At 41.9% G+C, this 21,917-nt stretch overlaps 1 protein-coding gene across 1 annotated transcript in view; it reads left to right on the top strand.

Annotated features, from left to right (window-relative positions):
* CACUL1 (CDK2 associated cullin domain 1) overlaps nucleotides 1-21,917 on the top strand; it is a 70,058-nt gene that overhangs the window by 3,338 nt on the left and 44,803 nt on the right. Inside the window, exons 2-3 of the mRNA XM_069567259.1 lie at nucleotides 18,416-18,542; nucleotides 19,647-19,749. Of these exons, the coding sequence (XP_069423360.1) occupies nucleotides 18,416-18,542; nucleotides 19,647-19,749 (230 nt within the window). The remainder of the gene's footprint in view (nucleotides 1-18,415; nucleotides 18,543-19,646; nucleotides 19,750-21,917) is intronic.

Raw genomic sequence — 21,917 nt, 5'->3', positions numbered from 1 at the left:
ATGCTGCAGTTCATGGTGTCGCAAAGAGTCGGACATGACTGAGCAACTGAACTGAAGGTAATCAAAGATAAATATTGTATACAATAATGGGAACAAACTAGTCTCTAGGAATGAACCTAAGAACACATAAGATCTTTAAGGAGAGAACTTGACTAAGAAGCCAGAAATGTGTTCTCAGTTGCACAGTCAAATCTGACTATTTGTAACCCCATGGACTGTAATGTAGCCCGCTAGGCTCCTCTGTCCATGGAATTTCCCAGGCAAGAATACTGGAGTGGGTTGCCATTTCCTGCTCCAGGGGATAGTATTCCCCACTCAGGGATCAAATCCACATCTCTTACATCTCCTTCATTGTCAGGCAGATTCCCATTTTAATCTGTAAGTTTGATTAAATTGCCATCAAAATTCCAGTTGGTTTGTCTGACAAATTCCATAACCTAGATCTAAAATTTATATGACAGGTGGGATAAAGTCTGAATAGCTAAATCAGTCTTAAAGATTTGCTTTGGTGGGGGCTTGCGTTATCAGAAGTTAAGATTCTGTTTCAAAACTATAGTAATAAAAACTAGTAGGAATGTGAGAACATAGAAATAGACTGAGGGGGACAAATTAGAGAGCAGAAAGTTACCTATAAATGTTTAGGAACTTAAGGGTGTCATCATAAATCATCAGAGAAAGTCATGTTGCTCAGAAGAGTGACTCAACCGTATGGAAAAAAAACAATATAATACCACAGATGGGATGAATTATAGATAATTAAGAGATGTAAGTGTGAAAGGAAAAGTTAGAAAATTAATGGAAGACAGTATTGAAGACACTCTTTCCCTCGGGACAGGGAAGGGCATCTTAAAGCTGCCAACACTTAAACAGAGGTGAAAAATGATAACTTTGTAGAAAAAAATGAAAGATTTTTCTTTCAGTGACAGATGAAAGAGAAGATATTTGCAGTGCTTAATATTGCCAAAGGATCTAGCTTGGAATTTATTCAACTTTTGCTTGTTCACTGAAGTATTTTTTTACCTTCATTTTCTAAGGATATTTTCGCTGGAGATACAATTCTAGATTGACAATCTTGTATTGTCTCTATTTTTCCTTTCAGTGCTTTAAATATGTCTTTCCTTTGTCTTTCAACCTCCATTATTTCTCATCATAAATATTCTACTTTCCCCTCTATGTAATGTGTCCTTTTTTTTTTTTTCCTGGCTCTTTTTAAGATTTTCATTGTATCTTTCACTATATAAAATTGAGTTTGATTGTGTTATTCCTTGGGGGTAATAGAGTTTTCTTTAGGTTTATTCTTGTTAGTGTTCTTGGAGCTTAGGGTTCTGGAATTTGTCCAGTTGGGAACATTGTCATTCAGAATGACTGCGCAGTGCCCCTCAGTTGCACATGGTAGGTATACTAGATCACTTGAGGCTCTGTTCATCACCTTTTTCAGCTTTTTCACCCCTCTTTGTGCTTCGCTTCAGATAGTTTCTGTCGCCGTGTTGTCTTTGGTGTTTAATTTGTTAGTTCACGTCTGTTCTTGATCAGCAGGAGTTCCAGCTGTTTTTAACATAGGCTGTCGTTGGGTCCAGGTTTCAGTCAGTTAACTGAGCAAATCGTTATAATCATGTCTAGTTTCTTGAGATATTACAATGAATCTTCAGTTACTGTATTCCTTTTGATAACTGAAGTCTCATCTAAAGTTATATTTTGGTCTTTAGAATTCTTAAAAAGTCTTCGGAAAGTCTACATAGGCATATGTAGAGGTATTACAGGTTATATACCAAACCACTGCAATAAAGTGAACCACATGCATTTTTTGGTTTCCCCAGTGCCTATAAAAGTTATATTTACAGTAGAGTGTAGTCTGTTAAGTGTACAATAGCATTATGTCTAAGAAACAACAAACGTAACAATTAAAAATACTTTATTGCTAAAAAAATGTTAAATATCATCTGAGCCTTTAACAAGTCATAATATTTTTGCTGGTAGAGAGTTTGCAGTATTTTGAGAATTACCACAATGCGACTGAGACACAAGGTGAGCAAATACTGTTGGAAAAACGGCACCAATAGACTTGGCTGACTTAGAGTTGCCACGAAACTTCCACTTGTAAGAAGCCCAGTATCTGCAAAGTGCGATAGAACAAAGCACAATAAGATGAGTTATTTTTTAACTACAGTGCGTCTGTTTTTTTTGGAATGAAGGCTGGCTCCTGTTTGTTTAGATTTGGTGCTTGTTCCCCTGGGAAAATTTAATTTAGTTGGAGGTTTATTTCCAGGTAGTATTGTGGAAGGGGCTTCTGTCAAGCAAAGATCAGCCTCATATTGGGGAGAAGGGGTCCCCTTCTCTGTGAGTGCTTTGAAGTCAGGATTCTCAGGTTGATAAAACACCAAACTGACCCCATTTCAGGTCTCAGAGTCCTGCCATTTCACAATCACTGTCCTGACTTTTACTTAAGAGATCTGTCTAGAATTTGAATTATTTTTATTTGGTAATTCTGTAATATGCAGAATCATTCTGTTTCTGATTTTTAGCTCTATCAGTCCTGTGCCTTTAAGCATTAAAAGGCATTTTTTTTGCAACCATGGATGTTCTTTGGCCCTCGGGTTATTAAGCTGAATATTTTTTTTAAAGCGTTCACCTGTCATCAGAGTCAGCCCACTCCAGTTCTCGTCTTTCTTGTTCCATCATAACAGCCGCAGTAGTCTGCCATGTGTTTTCTTCAAGAAGACCTTTATCCCAGGTAGCTACAGGTGACAGGTTTTTCTTTGCCACTCCATGTCATCTAGTGTTAGCATTATGTTATCTAATGGTGGCAATGCCCATCAGTGCCTTTAAATCCAGTTAGATTGGCAAACCAAAGCCAGCTTCCTAACTTGAGTCTGTGTCCTGTAACAACTCTGGTACCAAATACTTCATCAATCACAGTTCAGTCCAAGAAAACACTAGGTATCTAAAGCAACAGGAGATTTAATAGCAAACACCAGGTCCTTTGCAAATTGTCGGGGAGATTGGCGGCATGCGTTCAGTGAGGCTCTCTGCTGGCCGCACTCCCCAGGGCAGGCTGCTGTTGCTGCTACCACCGCCGTTCTCAAATCATCACAGTTGCCTCCCTCATCCTTGAAGTTGGTGACCAGACGCTGAAACTCAGAGTTTGGCTGCCACAAACTCTGACGTCTCTAACCTTGCTTGCCAGAACCACCAGCCACAGTAATCTGTCCTTTGTCTCACTTTCCCCTTCCAGATCTCATTCAGATGTGTCTGACTGATGGAATGTAATTTGGGAAGTGAAATTATTTACTTTAGTTTTTCATTGCACGTTAGTCAGCTTTCTGTAACACTAACCCCCGAATTTCAGAAGCTTATGGAACAGTAAAGGTTTATTTCTTGGTCCTGGTATGTTCCTAGCTGTCAGTTGGCTGTCACTGTTCACACGTCGTCTCATTCTGAGGCACACCTCTCTTCTGGGTCTTGCCACTCTTGGCCGAGGCAAAGGGAAGAGAGTGGACGGTAGTACCCAATGGGTTTGAAAGCCTCTGCTTAGATGTAGCGTGTGTCACATCTGTTTATATTCCAAATGTATTAAATAGGCTAGAATGGTTCCCTGTCTGAATGGGTTGGGGCTGCGGGCAGGTGGAACTGTGTGAGGATAAAAGGCGGTGAAGGGGTAGATGGAAGGAGGTGGCCGGGAGGGATTTTGCATTGACTAATGATCTTGTGTCATGATCTCAGGAGAACTATGAGCACGGTGCACCAGAAGCTTCTCCAGATAGATGAAATCTTCACAGTATTTTTTTTTTTGACATGATTTTTATTTTTATTTTTTAATTTTTATTTTTACTTTATTTTACTTTACAATACTGTATTGGTTTTGCCATACACTGACATGAATCCACCACGGGTGTACATGCGTTCCCACAGTATTTTTAATTGAACTTAATGAGATCACTTTTTTAAATTAGTGATTCAGAAGTCTGTTAAAATTGACTTCTGAATTTAGTGAAAGTGTTAACCGATTTTAGTAAATCCTGAATAAAGTTGCTCTTTATCTGATCAGGTCCTATCTACCAGTTTCCAGGTTGATTGATTCTTTTCCAAGTGGATCCGCTAATGTATTCAGGCCCTAAAATATGCACTGTTTGTGGCATTGGTGGTGGTGATTTGGTGTCTTCTCACCATTTATCTTAGTGGAGTTGGTGGTTTAGTTGTGAAGTTGTGTCTGACTCTTGCGACCCCATGGACTATAGCTCACCAGGCTCCTCTGTCCGTGGGATTCTGCAGGCAAGAATACCGGAGTGGGTTGCCATTTCCTTCTCCGAAGCAGCAAACACCACTGTGATATCAATGGATTGTCCGAATTTCAGGATCTCATTGGGGATCTTGTCTTGCCTCTATTTATTTATTTACAGATGCGTAGGGTTCTAATTGCTGCGTGTGGGCTTTCTCTGGTTGCGGTGACCCGGGGCTACTCTTCATCGCAGTGTGTGGGTTTCTCACTGTGGTGACTTCTCTTGCTGTGGAGCACAGGCTTTAGGCATGACAGTTTCAGTAGTTGTGGCCCGTGGGCTCAGTAGTTGTGGCCTGTGGGCTCAGTAGTTGTGGCCTATGGGCTTAGTTTCTCCCAGGCATGTGGGATCCTCCCGTACCAGGGATTGAACCCATGTCTCCTGCATTAGCAGATGGATTCTTAACCACAGGGCCACCAGGGAAGCCCCTTATCTTGCTATTTTTTGATGTAAGTTGTACAGGTGACATTGATGAAACTGTAAGAGAAATCCATTGTAATGTTTATGTAAGGCCCAGGCCCACTGTGTAGTTGGGGCTGTACTGTGTAGTTCCTCTTTAAAAACTAACTTTTAAGCGGCAGACCATATATTGATGTAATCACATTGTAAACTGTTAAAAGCTATATAAAAAGTTATTTTGGGTATTCTTTGGTAATATGTCTTGGCAGAGCAAACTGGCCTTTCATATTTCTCTCATCGTTTGTAGTTATTTGGCTGTTAACCTCTACAGATAGGGGAGTAGTAATTTGTAGTTGCAGGTGTGCTGACTAGGATGGCATTTTATCTAACAGATGTTTATTGTCTTCTGTATGCCAGGGTAATATTTTAGCCTCTCGTGATGAATGAGACAGAATTTAGCATGGAGTGTTACGGACAGATGATTATGATACGTTATAATTAAATGCTGTAGTAAAGTTATGTATGTCCATGGTAGCACAGAGGGAAAAAAGAATCTTTGAAAATGAACAACAGTTTGTTGGGAGGACTGAGGTGGCAGCAGCAGGAGGGTGTGGCACAAGTTAAACCTAGATAGATAGAAAGGTCTAGATGCAAAGGGCATGCCAGGTTAGAGGTGGAATTCTCTTCTGTGGGAACAGGAGCCACAGGGAGTCATCTTGGTAAAATTTGTCTTAGCATGTTTGATTAGAAAGGAGAATAAACGGAAAAATAAAGATTGGTTGCTGCTGCTGTTGCTGCTAAGTTGCTTCAGTCGTGTCTGACTGTGCGACCCCATAGACAGCAGCCCATCAGGCTCCCTCATCCCTGGGATTCTCCAGGCAAGAACACTGGAGTGGGTTGCCATTTCCTTCTCCAATGCATGAAAGTGAAAAGTCAAAGTGAAGTCGCTCAGTTGTGTCCGACTCTTCGCGACCCCATGGACTGCAGCCCCCCAGGCTCCTCCGTCCATGGGCTTTTCCAGGCAAGAGGACTGGAGTGGGGTGCCGTTGTTAGGGGCTTGTAATGACAAGCGATGTGACAGCCTGAGCAAATTAAGGATTGGAACAGAGGCGGTTTCAGATTTCGGAAATATCTAGGGACTTGTTCAGTCTCAAAAGTTGTGTCCGACTCTTTGCGACTCTATGAACTACAGCATGCCAGGCTTCCCTGTCCTTCACTGTCTCCCTGAGTTTGCTCAAATTCATGTCCATTGAGTCAGTGATGCTATCTAACCATCTCATCCTCTGTCATCCTCTTCTCCTTTTGCCTTCAATCTTCCCCAGCATCAGGGTCTTTTTAATGAGTTGGCTCTTCGCATCAAAGCATTGGAGCTAAAGGTGGCCAAAGTATTGGAGCTAAAGCAACGGTCCTTTCAGTGAATATTCAGGGTTGATTTTCTTTAGGATGGACTGGTTTGATCTCCTTGCTGTCCAAGGGATTCTCAAGAGTCTTCTCCAGCCCCACAATTTGAAAGCATTTGGGGACTATAGTCTATAAAATTTTGGGGTGAAGAAGGGCGGATATGGATATGGAAGGAGTATAGGTAGGGGTGTATGTGTGTGTGTGTCTATTTTAAGTTATCTGTGGGACATTTGGGTGGAGAGGTCCATTGGCAGTGGATTAGCTGAGCTTTCTCATTTCTTGTGCTTTAGAATATTGGAAGTACTGAAACAGAAGTTTAATTTCTGTTCAGCTTGGGTGATTTCTACTGTCATCTTCCCAGATCACCAATCGGTTACTCTGTTTTACCTAATCTACTGTCGATTGCCTCTAGTACATTTTTAATTTCAGTTACTGTATTCTTAGGGTCTGTTTGATTCTCAGTATTTTCTAACTATTTTAAAACCTTCGGATCAGTCGCTCAGTTGTGTCTGACTCTTCGCGACCCCATGGACTGCAGCACGCCAGGCCTCCCTGTCCATCACCAACTCCTGGAGCTTGCTCAAACTCATGTCCATGAGTCGGTGATGCCATCCAGCCATCTCATCCTCTGTCATCCCCTTTTTCTCCTGCCTTCAGTCTTTCCCAGCATTAGGGTCTTTTCCAGTGAGTCAGTTCTTTGCATCCGGTGGCCCAAGTATTGGAGCTTCAGGTTCAGCATCAGTCCTTCCAATGAATATTCAGGACTGATTTCCTTTAGGATGGACTGGTTGGATCTCCTTGCAGTCCAAGGGACTCTCAAGAGTCTTCTCCAACACCACAATTCTTTTGCCTTCAGCTTTCTTTATGGTCCAGCTCTCACATCCATATATGACTACTGGAAAAATCATAGCTTTGACTAGATGAACCTTTGTTGGCAAAATAATGTTTCTGCTTTTTAATATGCTGTCTAGGTGGTCATAGCTTTTCTTCCAAGGAGCAAGCATCTTTTAAATTCTTGGCACAGTCACCATCTGCAGTGAATTTGGAGCCTAAGAAAATAAAATCTCTGTTTCCATTGTTTCTCCATCTATTTGCCATGAAGTGATGGGACCAGATGCCATGATCTTCGTTTTGTGAACGTTGAGTTTTATTTAAGCCAACTATTTTACTCTCCTCTTTCACTTTCATCAAGAGGCTCTTTAGTTTCTCTTCGCTGTCTGCCATAAGGGTGGTGTCATCTGCATATCTGAGGTTATTGATATTTCTCCCAGCAGTCTGGTGGCCCAGATGGGAAAGCATCTGCCTACAATGTGGGAGACCCAGGTTTGATCCTTGCGTTGGGAAGATCCTCTGGAGAAGGAAGTGGTAGCCCATTCCAGTACTCTTGCCTGGAAAATCCCATGGACGGAGGAGCGTGGTAGGCTACAGTCCGTGGGGTCGCAAAGAGTCGGACACGACTGAGCGACTTCACTTTCACTTTCTTTCCCGGCAGTCTTGATTCCAGCTTGTGCTTCATCCAGCCCAGCATTTCTCATGATGTACTCTGCCTGCATAGAAGTTAAATAAGCAGGGTGACAATATGCAGCCTTGAAATCCTCCTTTCCCAGTTTGGAATTTAAAATCTTACCATGTTTATCTATTCTTCTGAGTTAGGACGCGTCTTTATGATCATTACCCTGAACTCTGTTGAGTAGCTTGTGTATGTCTACTTCATCTGGCTCTTTTTCTGAGGTTTTCCTTGTTTCTTTGGCGCATGTTCCTCTGCTCATTTGCCCAGTTCACTGTGTTGGTAGGTTGGTTGCGTTTCCCTGTCTTGGAGCGATGGCCCCATGTGGGAGGCAACCTGTGCGTCCCAGCGGCACACACTTCCTGGTCACCGAGTCAGATGTTCTAGGGGTGCCCCCGTAGAGTTGCCTGCGCCCTTCTCTTACGGTGGGGCTTCTGTGATTGGTGCGCTGGTGGGTGGCACTGGCCCCCAGCCTGGCTGTGAAGCCTGCCTCATGTGGTGGGTGCAAGCCTGCTGGAGGGTGAGGTAGGCTTCCCACTGCTGTCTGCCTGGCCTTGGGCCTGGGGCACGCCTGCTGGTGGCCGGGTAAGCCTCGACCACTAATAAGCTAGGGGAGGATTCCGAAGTGTCACTTGCCAGGGCTGTGTTACCTTGATAGAAGGGGTGACCCCAAATGGCTGCTGCCAGCATCTCCACCCCAGGGGGAGTTGGGTTTGCCTCCTGCCTCTCTAGGGGGCTCTCCTGAACACAAGCCCTGCTGCTTTTCAAAGACAGAGGTTCTGGGGCTTGTCTTCCTGGTGCAGGAGCCCTGGGTGGGAGAGCCTGAGGTGGGCTCAGGAGCCTCTCTCCTTGGAGAGATCTTTTGTGATTGTGATATTCCTCCCATTTGTGAATCCCTGACCTTGAATTGTGAGTCCTGAGTGTATTGCGTCTCCTCTTACTTGGGTCGTTGTGATTCTTTCTTTAGGTATGTAGTTGTGGAGTCGCTTTTCTGCTAGTTTTTGGGCCGTTCTCCTAGAAAGCGTCTCTAAGGAGCTGTAATTTTGGTGTATCCATGGCAGAAGGGATGAATTCAGGATTTTTCTACTCTGCCGTCTTGGCCACCTCGCTTCATGTCATCCTTTTTACCGGTATATTCCTGTGTGTGTGTGTGTGTGTGTGTGTGTGTGTGTGTGTGTGTGTAAAGCGTATTTTCTAGCAAACTCATGAGAAAAATGTGTATGGATAATAGTTTCAGGTGTTGAATATATAAAAATGCTCCTTCATACTCAATTGACACTTTGGGTTAAGAATTCTTATATAAGTAATTTAAAAAGTGTTGCTTCCTTTACTTTTAAGTTTGCAGTGTTGCAGTGGCGAATTCAGGCACAGTTTTTATTCTTGTTATTTTGCATGTGGCTTTTTTCCCTTGAGAAAGTTATTGGGATGCTTTTTTAGGTTAGTGAGTCAGTGTTTTTCTCCCTTTACATTCTCTTCTGTTCTCTGGAATTATTTGTAGTCAAATGTTGAATTTCCTGCCTTGATCTTCTAAGTCTGTTAACTATTTTTCAGTATATTCTATTTCTCTTAAACTATATTACTCTATTAATCTAAACTCAGGGAGAATTTCTTGATGTTTTCTGTTGGATTTTTAACAGTGGCTGTATTTTGAATCTTGAGAGTGTTTGGATTGCTTCTTTTTCATCACCATTTAAAATTTTTGTCTTCTCTGAGCACAGTAATTATTAAGTTTTTTTTTTTAAGTTTTCTTTTATTCTCTTGATTATCTTTGCTTTTATGTTTTTGCAAATTTTGTTTGTTTTGGTCTCTTGTGTCTGAAACCTTGCAAATTTTGGTGATCCTTTTCCAGCTATTCATATTTAAAAGTGAAAAGGCCAATTGGTAGCTCTTTGTTTGCAAGGGACTTTGCCTTCGTAAGCGTTGGGCTTCGCTGTAGGCTAATTGGATGCAGAACTGCTGTTTTCTTGGGTGAACTGCCAAATAGGAAGTAAAGACATTACTCCTTGCCAGTGGCGTTCTAGAATTAAAGAAAAGGGGCAGGGTTGGATGTTTGAGCATTTCTTATTTTGACTTTTGACTTCAGTTCAACCCACCACCCCTGAGCTTCCCACCTACGCACCCACCTACCGTGTATCTTGTCCTGGAGTCCCAAGCTCTTATCTTTCAGTTTCTGTGCAGAATAACCCTTCTCTTTCTCATTGTTTGGTCTACAGATTTGTAACCAGTCTTCACCCTTCCCACTCCACCCACCAACTCTCTGTCTCTAACCTTGCTCAGTGTCCTCCTGTGAACTTCTCAGGGTTCTGCAGGGCAAGATTAGCTCACCTGTTGGTGTTTCTGCCTCCGCGCGTCCTGCCTTCTGCTCTTACTGCAGTTACTTTCCTGGTGTCAATGCCATGGAGAGTTGACTTTAAATGTTGCAAGAAGTAACGGAATTTTAAAACTGTGGCAGACCTGCAGTTGAGTTAGCATGGTTCACACCTGTGGAATCTCAGTTGAGCAGATGCTTTCTATTTGAACATGGGGAGATTTGGGATCAGTTGGAGTTGGAGCCGTAAAGGATATATTGATAGCACTTGACCGATTTCATATATGTACTTTCATAAATAACATGTTCATTGTGGAAACTCTGTTACAGGCTCAAGTGTGATATTATAACTGTGGAATAATGTGCAGGAGTTATTCTCAAGTAATGTCCATTTCAACCTTGCTGGTAGGCCACAGCGGCTATTTTCTGTTTGTAACATGGTAATGATGAAGGAATTTTCTGCTGTTCTGTTTTGCTGTGTGCTTAGTCGCTCAGTCGTGTCCGATTCTCTGCGACCCCATGGACTGTAGCCTTCCAGGTTCCTCTGTCCATGGGATTCTCCAAGCAAGAATACTGGAGTGGGTAGCCTATCCCTTCTCCAGGGGAACTTCACGACCCAGGTATTGAACCAGTCTCTTGCTTTGGAGGCAGATTCTTTACCAGCTGAGCTACCAGGGAAGCCCCAACCCTTCTACTACATTTTCTCAAATTGAGTAATAGTGGAATGTATTTCTGTGTAAGTTTTTTGGTGTTTGGGAAAAGAAACATGTCATTTGCAGCAAGGCAAAGCCGGTTCTATGGTTTCATATAGTTGTTGTTCACTCAGTCATGTCTGACTCTCTGTGACTCCGTGGGCTGAGGCCACCTGGCTTCCCTGTGCTTCACTAACTCCAGGAGTTTGCTCAGACTTGTGTCCTTTGAGTGGGTAATGCCATCCAAACCATGTCATCCTCTGTCATCACTTTCTCCTTCCCTCAATCTTCCCAGCATCAGGGTCTTTTCCAAAGAGTTGGCTGTTCTCATCACATGACAAGAGTATTCCACTTCAACATCAGTCCTTCCAGTGAATATTCAGGGTTGATTTCCTTTAGGATGGACTGCTTGGATTTCCTTGCTGTCCACAGGACTCTGAAGAGTCTTCTCTAGCACCAGTTTGAAAGCATCAGTTTTTCGGTGCTTAACCTTCTTTATGGTACAACTATCACATCCATACATGACTACTGGAAAAACCATAGCTTTGGCTAGACGGACCTTTGTGGGCAAAGTGATGTCTCTACTTTTTAATATGCATAGTCTCTACTTTTTAATACTTTTAATACTTTTTAAGTTTGTCATAGCTTTTCTCCAAGGCTCCAGTGTCTTTATCTTACAATTCTTTTCTGGGCCAAAATGTTAATCTAAATACTTGTTTACGTGAATGTAACTCAGTGTTTACATGGATATAACAACATTACAAAGAATGACTTCTTAATGATCACAGTAGATATTTTATATTGTTCATAGTGTTGAAATTAAGTTATATAAACCATATACCCTAAAACTTAGAAACTTCCCAGACACATGGAACTTAGAACTTAAAACTTATAAACTCCCCATAGAGCATGTAGCTCTTAAAAAGTTTTAGCTTACTTTAGAAACAATTCCTTTATTAGCATTTAACATTTAGCTATCATCTTTTAATGGTGAATCAAAATATACCTGAGTAGCTGGTACAGGTTTTGTTTTTTCCTTCTAATATGGAAAAATATATTTAAAGGATTTGGTAACTTCTTTTACTGTTTTTTCCCCCAACTGGGCAGTTCTCTTGGGAGCAGCTAAACTACTGTTTTCTTTGCTTGGATCAAATTATTTTCCTATTGAGAGAAATAAGTAACTGGGGTTTTTTTTTTTTTAAGAAAGAGGAAAACTCCATTTCTTTGCTAAACTGCATAACCTTATTCTGATTCTAATTCTCTTCCACTGTTTTTTTTTTTTTTTCTCAAAGGCTTCTCCCCATTCTACAGGATTTGTTCTCTCTCTCCATTGCTTGAAAGATTTCAGACTTCCCCTTATGTTGGAGGGAGAACAATATTCTGCCAGGGGGTAAAGTTTTAGACCACACAGATTTACAAGGTTGTTACTGATAGATGGGCACACTGTGGCCACAAGAAATCATAATTTTTCTCTTAAATCACATACCCTAGCCAGATCTTTTTTCTCCTAGTTGACGTGTCAGATTATCTCATTGTAATTAGTTGTAATTAATCTAAAAATTCATTATGTTTGAGACATAATTTAGCTTGTTTAATTTGACTTAATCATTTATTTCATAATTGCCAATACTATATTCTCCTTAAGGAGCCAATTCTTAAAGAGGTGGTTATTTTGGTGGGAAGAAGGGAATGGAAGACTAGAACTTGAAGGCTTTTTTGATTAGCTGCCCTTTAAATTGTTTTCTGTTACACGTGCACCTTTGTTTGTCCTGCGATTGAAGTTCAGACCCAACAACCACGTGCTAGCAAGTCAAGAACAGAGGAGCGCCTGTGACCCTCGACTGTTCTGAGCAGAGTGGGAGCATTGGGCAGTGCTTCTCTAAGAAGCAGGCAGAAGAATCACCGGAAGGGCTCAAAGGGATTTCTGCATCATGTATTACACCCTTCCGTCCTTTTCTGACCCCACAGGTCTGGGTTGGGGCCTGGCCGTGTTTTGTATTTACATCAAATGAACAAGTTTCCAGGTGGTGCTGATGCTGCTCCTGGTATCACATTTTCGGAGCCACTGATCGAAGGGAGTGACCAGTCTTTGCAGTAGGTCTAGAATGAACTAATAATGCCTGCTATAATTTCTGAATATATCCTCCCCTTATCGGAGAAGGCAATGGCACCCCACTCCAGTACTCTTGCCTGGAAAAGCCCATGGATGGAGGAGCCTGGTGGGCTGCAGTCCATGGGGTCACTAAGAGTCGGACACGACTGAGCAACTTCACTTTCACTTTTCACTTTCATGCATTGGAGGAGGAAATGGCAACCCACTCCATTGTTCTTGCCTGGAGAATCCCAGGGACAGGGGAGCCTGGTGGGCTGCCATCTATGGGGTTGCACAGAGTCGGACACGACTGAAGCGGCTTAGCAGCAGCAGCAGCAGCAGCCTCCCCTTATAAACAAATAACAAGGAAAAAAAAAACAACTCAAAAGGAATATCTGGTAGTGTTTGCTTTAGTCTGTGAAACCAAATGCACTTTAATTCCAAAGCTACTAATAAGTAGTATGCCTTGAACTGTTTTTATATTAAACATTTATTTTGTCTTCCATTAAATTAATTTACTTCACATGCATTATTGAATGCCTATCGTGTGCTAGTTCGGAGTTAGGAATCTAGCACTGAATGAATTCCTTCTCCAAAGGGCTTGTGTCGGGTTTGAGGAAGATTGATAATTAACACATAATATGTCAAGTGTTGATAAGTTACTTGGATAACATATGAAAGTTGAACATAATTATTCTTGCCTGGTATGAATTACATATCCCCAGTAGTTTCTCGTTTATTAGCCACCTGGCTGACAGTACTTTCTGAACCTCAGATGCCAACTGTTCCATGTGTTTCAGATTTTATTTCACTTTATTTTAGTAAAGATCAGTTGTAGTACTTTCTCAGTAGGCTACGTGAGCTTGTTATCTTATGAGGTTCAAAGTTTAAGCCTTGTGGCGTGATGTTTGGAGGCTGTAGGGTTTTTAAATTTTTTGAACCTGAATGTCTCTTAGAGGGCATATACTTTCTCCACTTGACTGAAATGCTCACAGCTCTTTTTTAGTCTTGTGCCAGGTCTGTTTTACTCATCTGTGTTACTGGCCTGGGCCTTGTAGGCATTTGAGTTTAGAATATCTTCTTTAGGCACTTTGAAAAATAGTGCATTTTTTTCAAGCTGGGAAATCTAACTTAGATAAAATTCAGTTAGGTTCTGTTTAGGTTCCGTATTTTATATTTCTTTAGATTAGTCTGAACTTTTTTTGTGGGCAGAGTTGTAAGGGATTGCTTATGTTTCTCTAACAAGAGGATCTATTTTTAGAATTCAAGGCAGTGTGGGTACACACACACTGTTTGAGGCTGTGTGTATCCAGTGTTAGATAAACCAGACAAATGACTAATATTATTTTTTTGTTTTAAATCAGAGATTGGGTTGAGATTAGCAAGGAATTAAATATTTTAAAACTTGTCGGAATTGTTAGTTTAAGTGTTGACTGCAGAGTGATATGAAAACCCTTGATCTTTGGCTAAAGGTATGAACACCAGCCGGTGCTCATTCTTCAAACTCCCTGTAGCTCTGGCAGATGCTGATCTGTGCTCTGCCTTCCTTTCTAGTCTGGTGAAGATTGGGTGGCTCCTGAGAAGCCACATGCCTGCTAGAGTTCATGCTGCTGGGTCAGACTGTTGTAGACAGGGTGGCTTATTTATCACTCCCATTTCTGGAGATGAGAAGTCCAGGATCAAGGCCCTGGCAGATTGGGAGTCTGGTGAGGGAGCCTGCTTCCTGGTTCATAGAAGGCCACCTTCTCCCTGGGTCCTCATATCATGGAGAGGGTGAGGGGGCTCTCTAGAGTCACTCAGTCCATTCATGAGGATCCACCCCCATGATCTGGAAACCTCCCAAAGGCTCCACCTCCTAATACCATCACCCTGGGGGTTAGGATTTCAACACATGAGTCTTGAGGGGATGTGAACATTTATTCCATAATAGGTAGCATGTAAGTGAATTGGTTTTCTGGTTTTTTCCAAGCAAAATATGTGTGGAAATAGATATAACTTCTTTTTAGATGTGGAAATAGGAGTTAAGATTTTCTGCTGTGACTTGTGCCTTTTTCATTTTGGTTTGAAAGTCTCTTCTCAAAGATATTTAAAAGCAGAGCTTTTCTGTTTTTTTTTTAGTGCCACATGAAAGATATCTGAGAGGCATCAGAAAACTTTGCTTCTGTACGGGGACTTCATCCTGTCCTTAACCTGCGGGACTTCACATCTCAGGTTCTTTTTCCTCCATCAGATCTTTGCCTTGGAGATGTGTAGAACTGTGGGACCTGTGCTTGGAAAGCAGGCGGCTCCCCACCTACAGTGCCAGGTGGAGTTCATTGAACTGAGCTGTCCAGGAGCCCATGGGTTGGCCTATTCATTCTTGGCTTTTGGGACTTGAAGTTTCCTTTCTGATCTGAACATGTTAGCTTCTTCAGTTCTCAGCTTTGGGCTTGGAGCAGGTGTATGGTGTGGTTTAGATGATGAACACTGAGGTGGTATTGTCGTTCGGTCGCCAAGTTGTGTTCAACTGTTTGTGACCCCGTGGACTGCAGCATGCCAGGCTCCTCTGTCCTGCAGTTTCCCACACACTGATAGGTTCCATAACCTAGAATCACAGAGTGAGTTCTTTGGTTATTTTCAGTTTTTTTTCTTCAAACTTTAAACTTTTTGTTTTGTATTGGGGTATTGCCGATTAACAGCGTTGTTAAACAGAGAAGGGACTTGGCATACGGGGAGGTGGTATTTTGGAGCTAGCGTGTAACCCTTCGCAACATCTGCTGATCCCATTTTACCGCTGGGAAAGCAAGCTTCACTCAGTCTTTCAGGGCAGTAGGTATATTGCCAATGGCACTACTTTTCTGTTTTTGCTGAGTTTTTTTTGTGTGCTTTGTTTGAAGAATGGCTAGTTTTATGCCCAAGGAGGTGATTCTAGGAAGCACCGGTTGGAGTGTGGAGATGAGAGACAGGGATGGTAAGGAAGCCAGGAAAGAGGTCAGCACGGTGGCGACTGCAGTGTGTTCCGGTGGGGACTTGGGAGTCGGTGCAGCACTCACCCAGAGTAAAGGGGGATGCTGGGGTTGTGCGCCCGTGGTCTCATTAGGCATTGCTTGATGGTGGCTCCCGGGGGTGTTAATTCTCTTGAGCTTCCAACCTGCCCCTCCCTCAGGCAGAGCAGTGGCAGCGAGAGGGCACTGTGGCAAACAGTGGTAGGTGTTGCCCACGACCTCCGTGGGCAGAGTAGGTGGGCGGGTTTCTAGCAGTTTCAGCTCCCGAACGTGCTGGGCTTCTCCTGCGTCCTCCTCATCTTAGTCAATGGCATCCCCATCCTTTGATGCTCAGGCTAAAAACTTTAGAGTCATCCTTGACCCTTCTCTCACATCCCACATCCAAACCATCAGCAAATCCTGTTGGCTTTCCCTTAAAATATGTACAGAATCTGACCTTTCGTCTTGTCTTCACTGCTCTCACATGGTCCAGCCCCCCACCATCTCATAGCTTTCTTACATAAGGCGGCTGGAATGATACATAGAAAATCAAAGGTTACATAACTTGGCTGCTCAAAACCCTCCTCCTCTTAACTCAGAGTGAAAGGCAGAATCTTTCCACCGCTCATAAGGCCCTCCAGGATCTGACCACCTTCTGCCTTTTGTGTGTGTGCCTATGTGTGCACACGCATGTACAGTTCTTTTTGTCTTTAGCCTTGTATACAGTTAGAACATTACTTTCGTCTCCATCCCCCCCGGCCCCAGCCCTTTTTTTTAGTGGCAGCTATGTGATTCATTTGTAAATTAGATATATGTGTCACAGTTTACATTCCATCTTTACCACTACATCCTGGTTGAATTTTTTTTTTTTTTCCGAACAGTGAATGTACTTTATTTATAGTGATTAGTTCTCTTGGTTTTGAGAAATGCATGGAGTGGTGTATCCACTACCATGTATCCATACAAAAGAGTCCATTGTCTTAAACGTTTCCTCCTGCTTCCCCTTTGTAGACAGTCCCTCTTTCAACCTTCTAGTCTCTGGCAGCTACTGATCCGTTTTCCTCCCTATAGTTTTGCCTTTATAAATAAGAGAGTCTTAGCATATATATCGGAGAAGGCAGTGGCACCCCACTCCAGTACTCTTGCCTGGAAAATCCCATGGACGGAGGAGCCTGGTGGGCTGCAGTCCATGGGGTCGCGAAGAGTCGGACACAACTGAGTGACTTCACTTTCACTTTTCACTTTCGTGCATTGGAGAAGGAAATGGCAACCCACTCCAGTGTTCTTGCCTGAAGAATCCCAGGGACAGGGGAGCCTGGTGGGCTGCCGTCTCTGGGGTCGTACAGAGTCGGACATGACTGAAGCAACTTAGCAGTAGCAGTAGCACCATATATATATAGCCTTTTTGGTCTGATTCTTTCACTTAGCAGAACACATTTAAGATTATTCCATGTTGTGTAAATCACTAGTTAACTCCTCAAGTGTCCTTTAAGTATATTAAAGCCAAAAAAAAAAAAAAAGTGAATTGATTTAAAGAAAATATTGAACAAACACAGTAGATGTGGCACAGAGATATGAGAAACATCTTGAACCTTAGTGAACCTAAAATTGGGAAATAGACTGGTGGCTCAGGTGATAAAGAATCTGCCAGTAATGCAGGAGACCTGGGTTTGACCCCTGGATCGGGAAGATCCCCTGGAGGAAGGGATGGCAACCCACTCCAGTAGTATTCTTACCTGGAGAATTCCATGGACAGACGATGCTGGTGGGCTACAGTCCATGGGGTCACAGAGTCCGACGTGACTGAGCGACTAACACTAATGTGATAGAAAGAAGCCAGATCAAGACTTTGCTTTTCCTGGTACCACTGCCAGTGATTAGCTGTGTCCTCTTAGGGAAATCACCCTTCTGCTCCCAAGTTTCTGATAAACTCAGTAGTAAAATGGCTGATTTAGTAGTTGTTAGCTCCTGTTGAGACTCCTAAGATGCAAGTTATTTTAGGTGCTTTGGGGAGCTCTTCTCACCATTAGCATTTCATTGCTGTCGCATACCCATCACCCCTGGATTTCACAGTTAGGACAGGCTGTTATATAAATGCTTTATTAAACCCATCCTGGAGGAATGAGAGCCAGCCATCAGGAATGAGGTAAGCCTTCATATACGGCTGCAGTTCCTCCACATTTTTCTGTTGGGTTTATCTGAAGGGTGGGATCGCGTGAGCCTGCCTCACAGCCATTGTCTTGTCCAGGAGCTCCTGGTGGTGCCATAAAATCTTGGCAAGTTTCTAGCACTCTAGCATTTGGAATTTAATCTCCACAGTCATTTCCTTAGGTGGATTTTCCCAGGGGTTTCTGTAAAGATTGATTAGAAGTTAAGTTTCCTAGAACTTTATTGTGGTTCATGAATAGGCCATCTTGTCGCATCATGGACAATGTGTATTTGAAGGTCAGTGCATGTTAGGAATGCTTCAGTCATCACAGAAAACTGCAGAGGGAACCAGAGAGAATTGCTTGTTTTGTTATTTTTAATGATAGGTAGATTTATAGTAATTTTTTGTTTTTTTCTTTTGTATAGTAATTTTTAAAATCATAACTAATGGCTGCTTAAACTCTCTGATCAGACTGGGCTTTTTGAAATTGGAAATGAAATAATAATTAAGTTGTATTTAGGTGATAGATTGTCAATGTAAAGTTATTGAGAGGAATTTGAAAAACTGCTGTGATTTGTGTTTATTTTATATGTGGCACATGGTAATATTCATCTTACTTTTTACTTTTAGTAATGAATGTTATAACTATTGAAGATTATAAGAGCACATACTGGCCAAAATTGGATGGTGCCATAGATCAGCTTTTAACTCAGAGTCCTGGTGACTATATCCCTATATCCTATGAACAGATATACAGGTAAGTCAAGATTTTATTTGCTTGGATTTTAGAGGGTATATTGAGGTTCGTAGCAAGTTGAATTATGACAGTGTGTATGCATATAACATATGATACATACAGTGAGGCTATATGAGTTATTTATATGTTACACACTTGTGGATTGGGGGTTTTATTTGTACTTCTTGCTTCAGAATTGGTTTTCAAATGAAGGTATTGTTAACCCTACCTCAGCCTGCCGCCCCCACCAAACGCAGTGCAGAAATTATAGAGGTCAGTGAAAAAGGCAAAAAAGAAAAGATTGTCCTTTTAGTCTCATGGGGAGGTGCTAGCTTGTTCTGTTGATGTTTATGATTCTATTGATGTTTATGATACACAAGTTTACCCATCTTTGGTGACTTTGTTTCCCAGCTCCTGGTAAGTGAAAGTAGCACATTAGTGAGGACTGGGGAGGGATGTCAGATCAGCCCTGTCACAAGAGGAGGAAGTGACAGCTGTGCTGTGTACACAAGTGAATCGCAAAGACATTACATCGCAGACACTTCTGTGAGTTAGAAACTTCCGCTGTGCGTCACTCCCTCTTCCTTATTTTGGCGTTCATTAATGGGGCTTCCCTGTTAGCTCAGCCAGTAAAGCGTCTGGCTACAGTTTGGGAGACCTGGGTTCGATCCCTGGGTCAGGAAGATCCGCTGGAGAAGGAAATGGCAACCCACTCCAGTATTCACGCCTGGAACATCCCATGGACCGAGGAGGCTTGTACAGTCCACGGGGTCGCAAAGAGTCGGATACGGCTGAGCGACTTCACTTTCAGTTTTCAGTGTCAAAGAGAGAAGCTGACTTTTAAGTAGTTACCGCAGTCAAATTCAGATTATTACCCAGTATTAGGTTATCTAGTCCTGATAAAATAGTTATAGGATCCTCAGAAAGGTACTTTGTAGCTGGCAGTGCTGGCTCTTCCGTCTGAACACTGATTGGGGCAGGGGACATTTTTGTTTAAGAGTTGCAATTGGTCACTTATTAGGCCCGAATTAATTCACCAGTGGTTATATATTGAGGGTATGCCTTTACCTTGGGCTAAGTTAAGTGCGTCATCGTTGATTTTTCTGTCTGCCCTCCTCCCCGCAGCTGTGTGTATAAATGTGTGTGCCAGCAGCACTCGGAGCAGATGTACAGTGATCTGATTAAAAAGATAACTAACCACTTAGAACGCGTCTCAAAGGAGCTGCAGGTAAAGAACTGATGGTATTGATTTTTGCTTCTTCAAATTGTCTCATCTTGGGAATAGATTAATTTGAAAATTTAACACAAACTGTGGACATTTTTAGATTATGTGTATTTCCGACCTTAATTCCATTTATTAACCATGTCAGCATTTCTTTTCTTTAAAACCTTATTTGTTCTGTTACCCTCGGTCTTTGGTGACTTTTGTATTATGAACGTGTGTATATTTTAATTTTTTTTGAACTTTTTTTTATTGTTATCTTTGAAGTGTTATTTACCTACCAGTTTCTAATATTTGCTATTATTAACAACTGAAGTTAGCATTTTATTGGTCAACTCTCTACAGATGAATATCATCCCAGCTGTAAAACCTGCGGCAAGTTGCAGAAATATTTTGTTTAAGGAAGCACTTGGCTTCTTGAGGGCATGCTGGCCCTCCCTGCCTCAGTAAAGTTTCCAGTGCTTGAAGGTCATGTACTATCTTTATTCCAGGGCCAGCTCACATTTTAGTTGCAGTGTAGAAATTGCAGGATGTGTAGAAGAGTCACTCAGCAGTAGATCACTGAGGTCCCCCCAACAGTTAGGATGTGCTTCAGCAATTCTGAAATAAGCCAGTTTCCAGCAAGTGCTGGGTTACTATTTGGATACTGTTCCTTGTTTCCCTTGTGGTCTGAGGTGCCTTAGTTTTTGTTTACCCCAAACAGTTGTTGTACTAAGTAAAAGTAGCTTTTTAAAAAAAAATTATAGCCAGAGTTGTATTTATCCTAGCCAGATATATATTTTTCCTGTTGTTGGTATAAATTGTTTTTGTCATCTTTTTTGCCATTAAATACAAAGTCTGTCTTTTTTGTCTTTTTAAACTTTTTATTTTGTATTGAGGTATAGCTGATTAGCAAACAGTGTTGTGATAGTTTTGGTTGAACATCGAAGGGATTCAGCCATACATACACATGTAAATATAAAATCTTTATTCATTTAACAAATATATTTAGTACTGGGCATTGTATACGGATTACAGGTAAAACCTAAGACCTGTGCATTGTAGCTTTGAATGGTTTGCTTAATAATTCTTGACTCTACCCTCTCTGAATCCCCACATCCAATTTATTGCCAAGTCCCATTTGTCTTGGCTCCTGTCCACTTTCCATCATCCAGTCCAGGCTACGTCTTTTTAGGTGTGTTCTAAAATGCTCATCTCAGTTGGTGCTTTGCCTCTACTTTTAACTCTTCTAACTAGAATCTTGCTTAGAGTGACTTTCTAAAATACAGCTCTGATAATCATATTCCTGTTAGAATAACATCTAAGCTTCTTAATGGGATTTAGAAAGCCTTGCATTGTCTTGACTCCTGCTTATTTTGTAGCCTAGTGGCTTTTAGGATGAGATGGTTGGATAGCATCACTGACTCAATGGGCATGAGTTTGAGCAAACTCCGGGAGACTGTGAAGGACAGGGAAGCCTGAGATGCTGCTCTCCATGGGGTCGCAAAGTCATACACGACTTAGCGACTGAACAGCAATAGTGGCTTTTCTCTTCCTGAACTTATTTCAGTTCCTTGAACACTTCAGGTACTCTCTCACATCTTGGCTTTTGTCGTGTTAAGTTGACTGCCTGAAACATTCTTCCTTTTCCTCTTCCCTCTTATACTTTCAGTCATTGTGAACTTAACATTCAAGCTGCAGCTCGGACATCGTTTGATTTGGAAAACATGCTTTGATACCTTGTTCCCCAAGTCTGGGTTTGGGAACCCCTTATCTGTGCTTCTCTACACTGAGTATGTCGTGCTAGTTCACTGTGTATTGTAATTTCTAGTTTGGCTGTTCCCTCTCCGCACACCCCCTGCCCCAGTAGCGTGTCCTGAGAGGGCAGAGGTGCATGTCTGTCTTCTTCATTTTTGTGCGTTAGTACCTTGCCCAGTGTCTGGTACACACTAGGCATCACTTACTGAATAAATGTATAGTGAATGAATGTTTATGAATATTGATTATCTCTTGGGTAATGAAAGTTTTTCTAGTAGAAATCTGAGTTTGATCTTGTTTTTAACCTGAAATCTAGGTGATCTTCTGGTTGTAGGATATATGAGAGATTTCATTAGATCAGCAAAGAATTCATCTCAAATGATCATTTTATTAATACTCTTTTGCTATTATTGAATTATATTAAATAGTCTTCTAAA

Source organism: Ovis canadensis, chromosome 22, assembly GCF_042477335.2.
Source record: "Ovis canadensis isolate MfBH-ARS-UI-01 breed Bighorn chromosome 22, ARS-UI_OviCan_v2, whole genome shotgun sequence".
Taxonomy (NCBI): domain Eukaryota; kingdom Metazoa; phylum Chordata; class Mammalia; order Artiodactyla; family Bovidae; genus Ovis; species Ovis canadensis.
The sequence above is the reverse complement of the archived record's forward strand: the minus strand, read 5'-3'. Positions and strand labels throughout refer to the sequence as shown.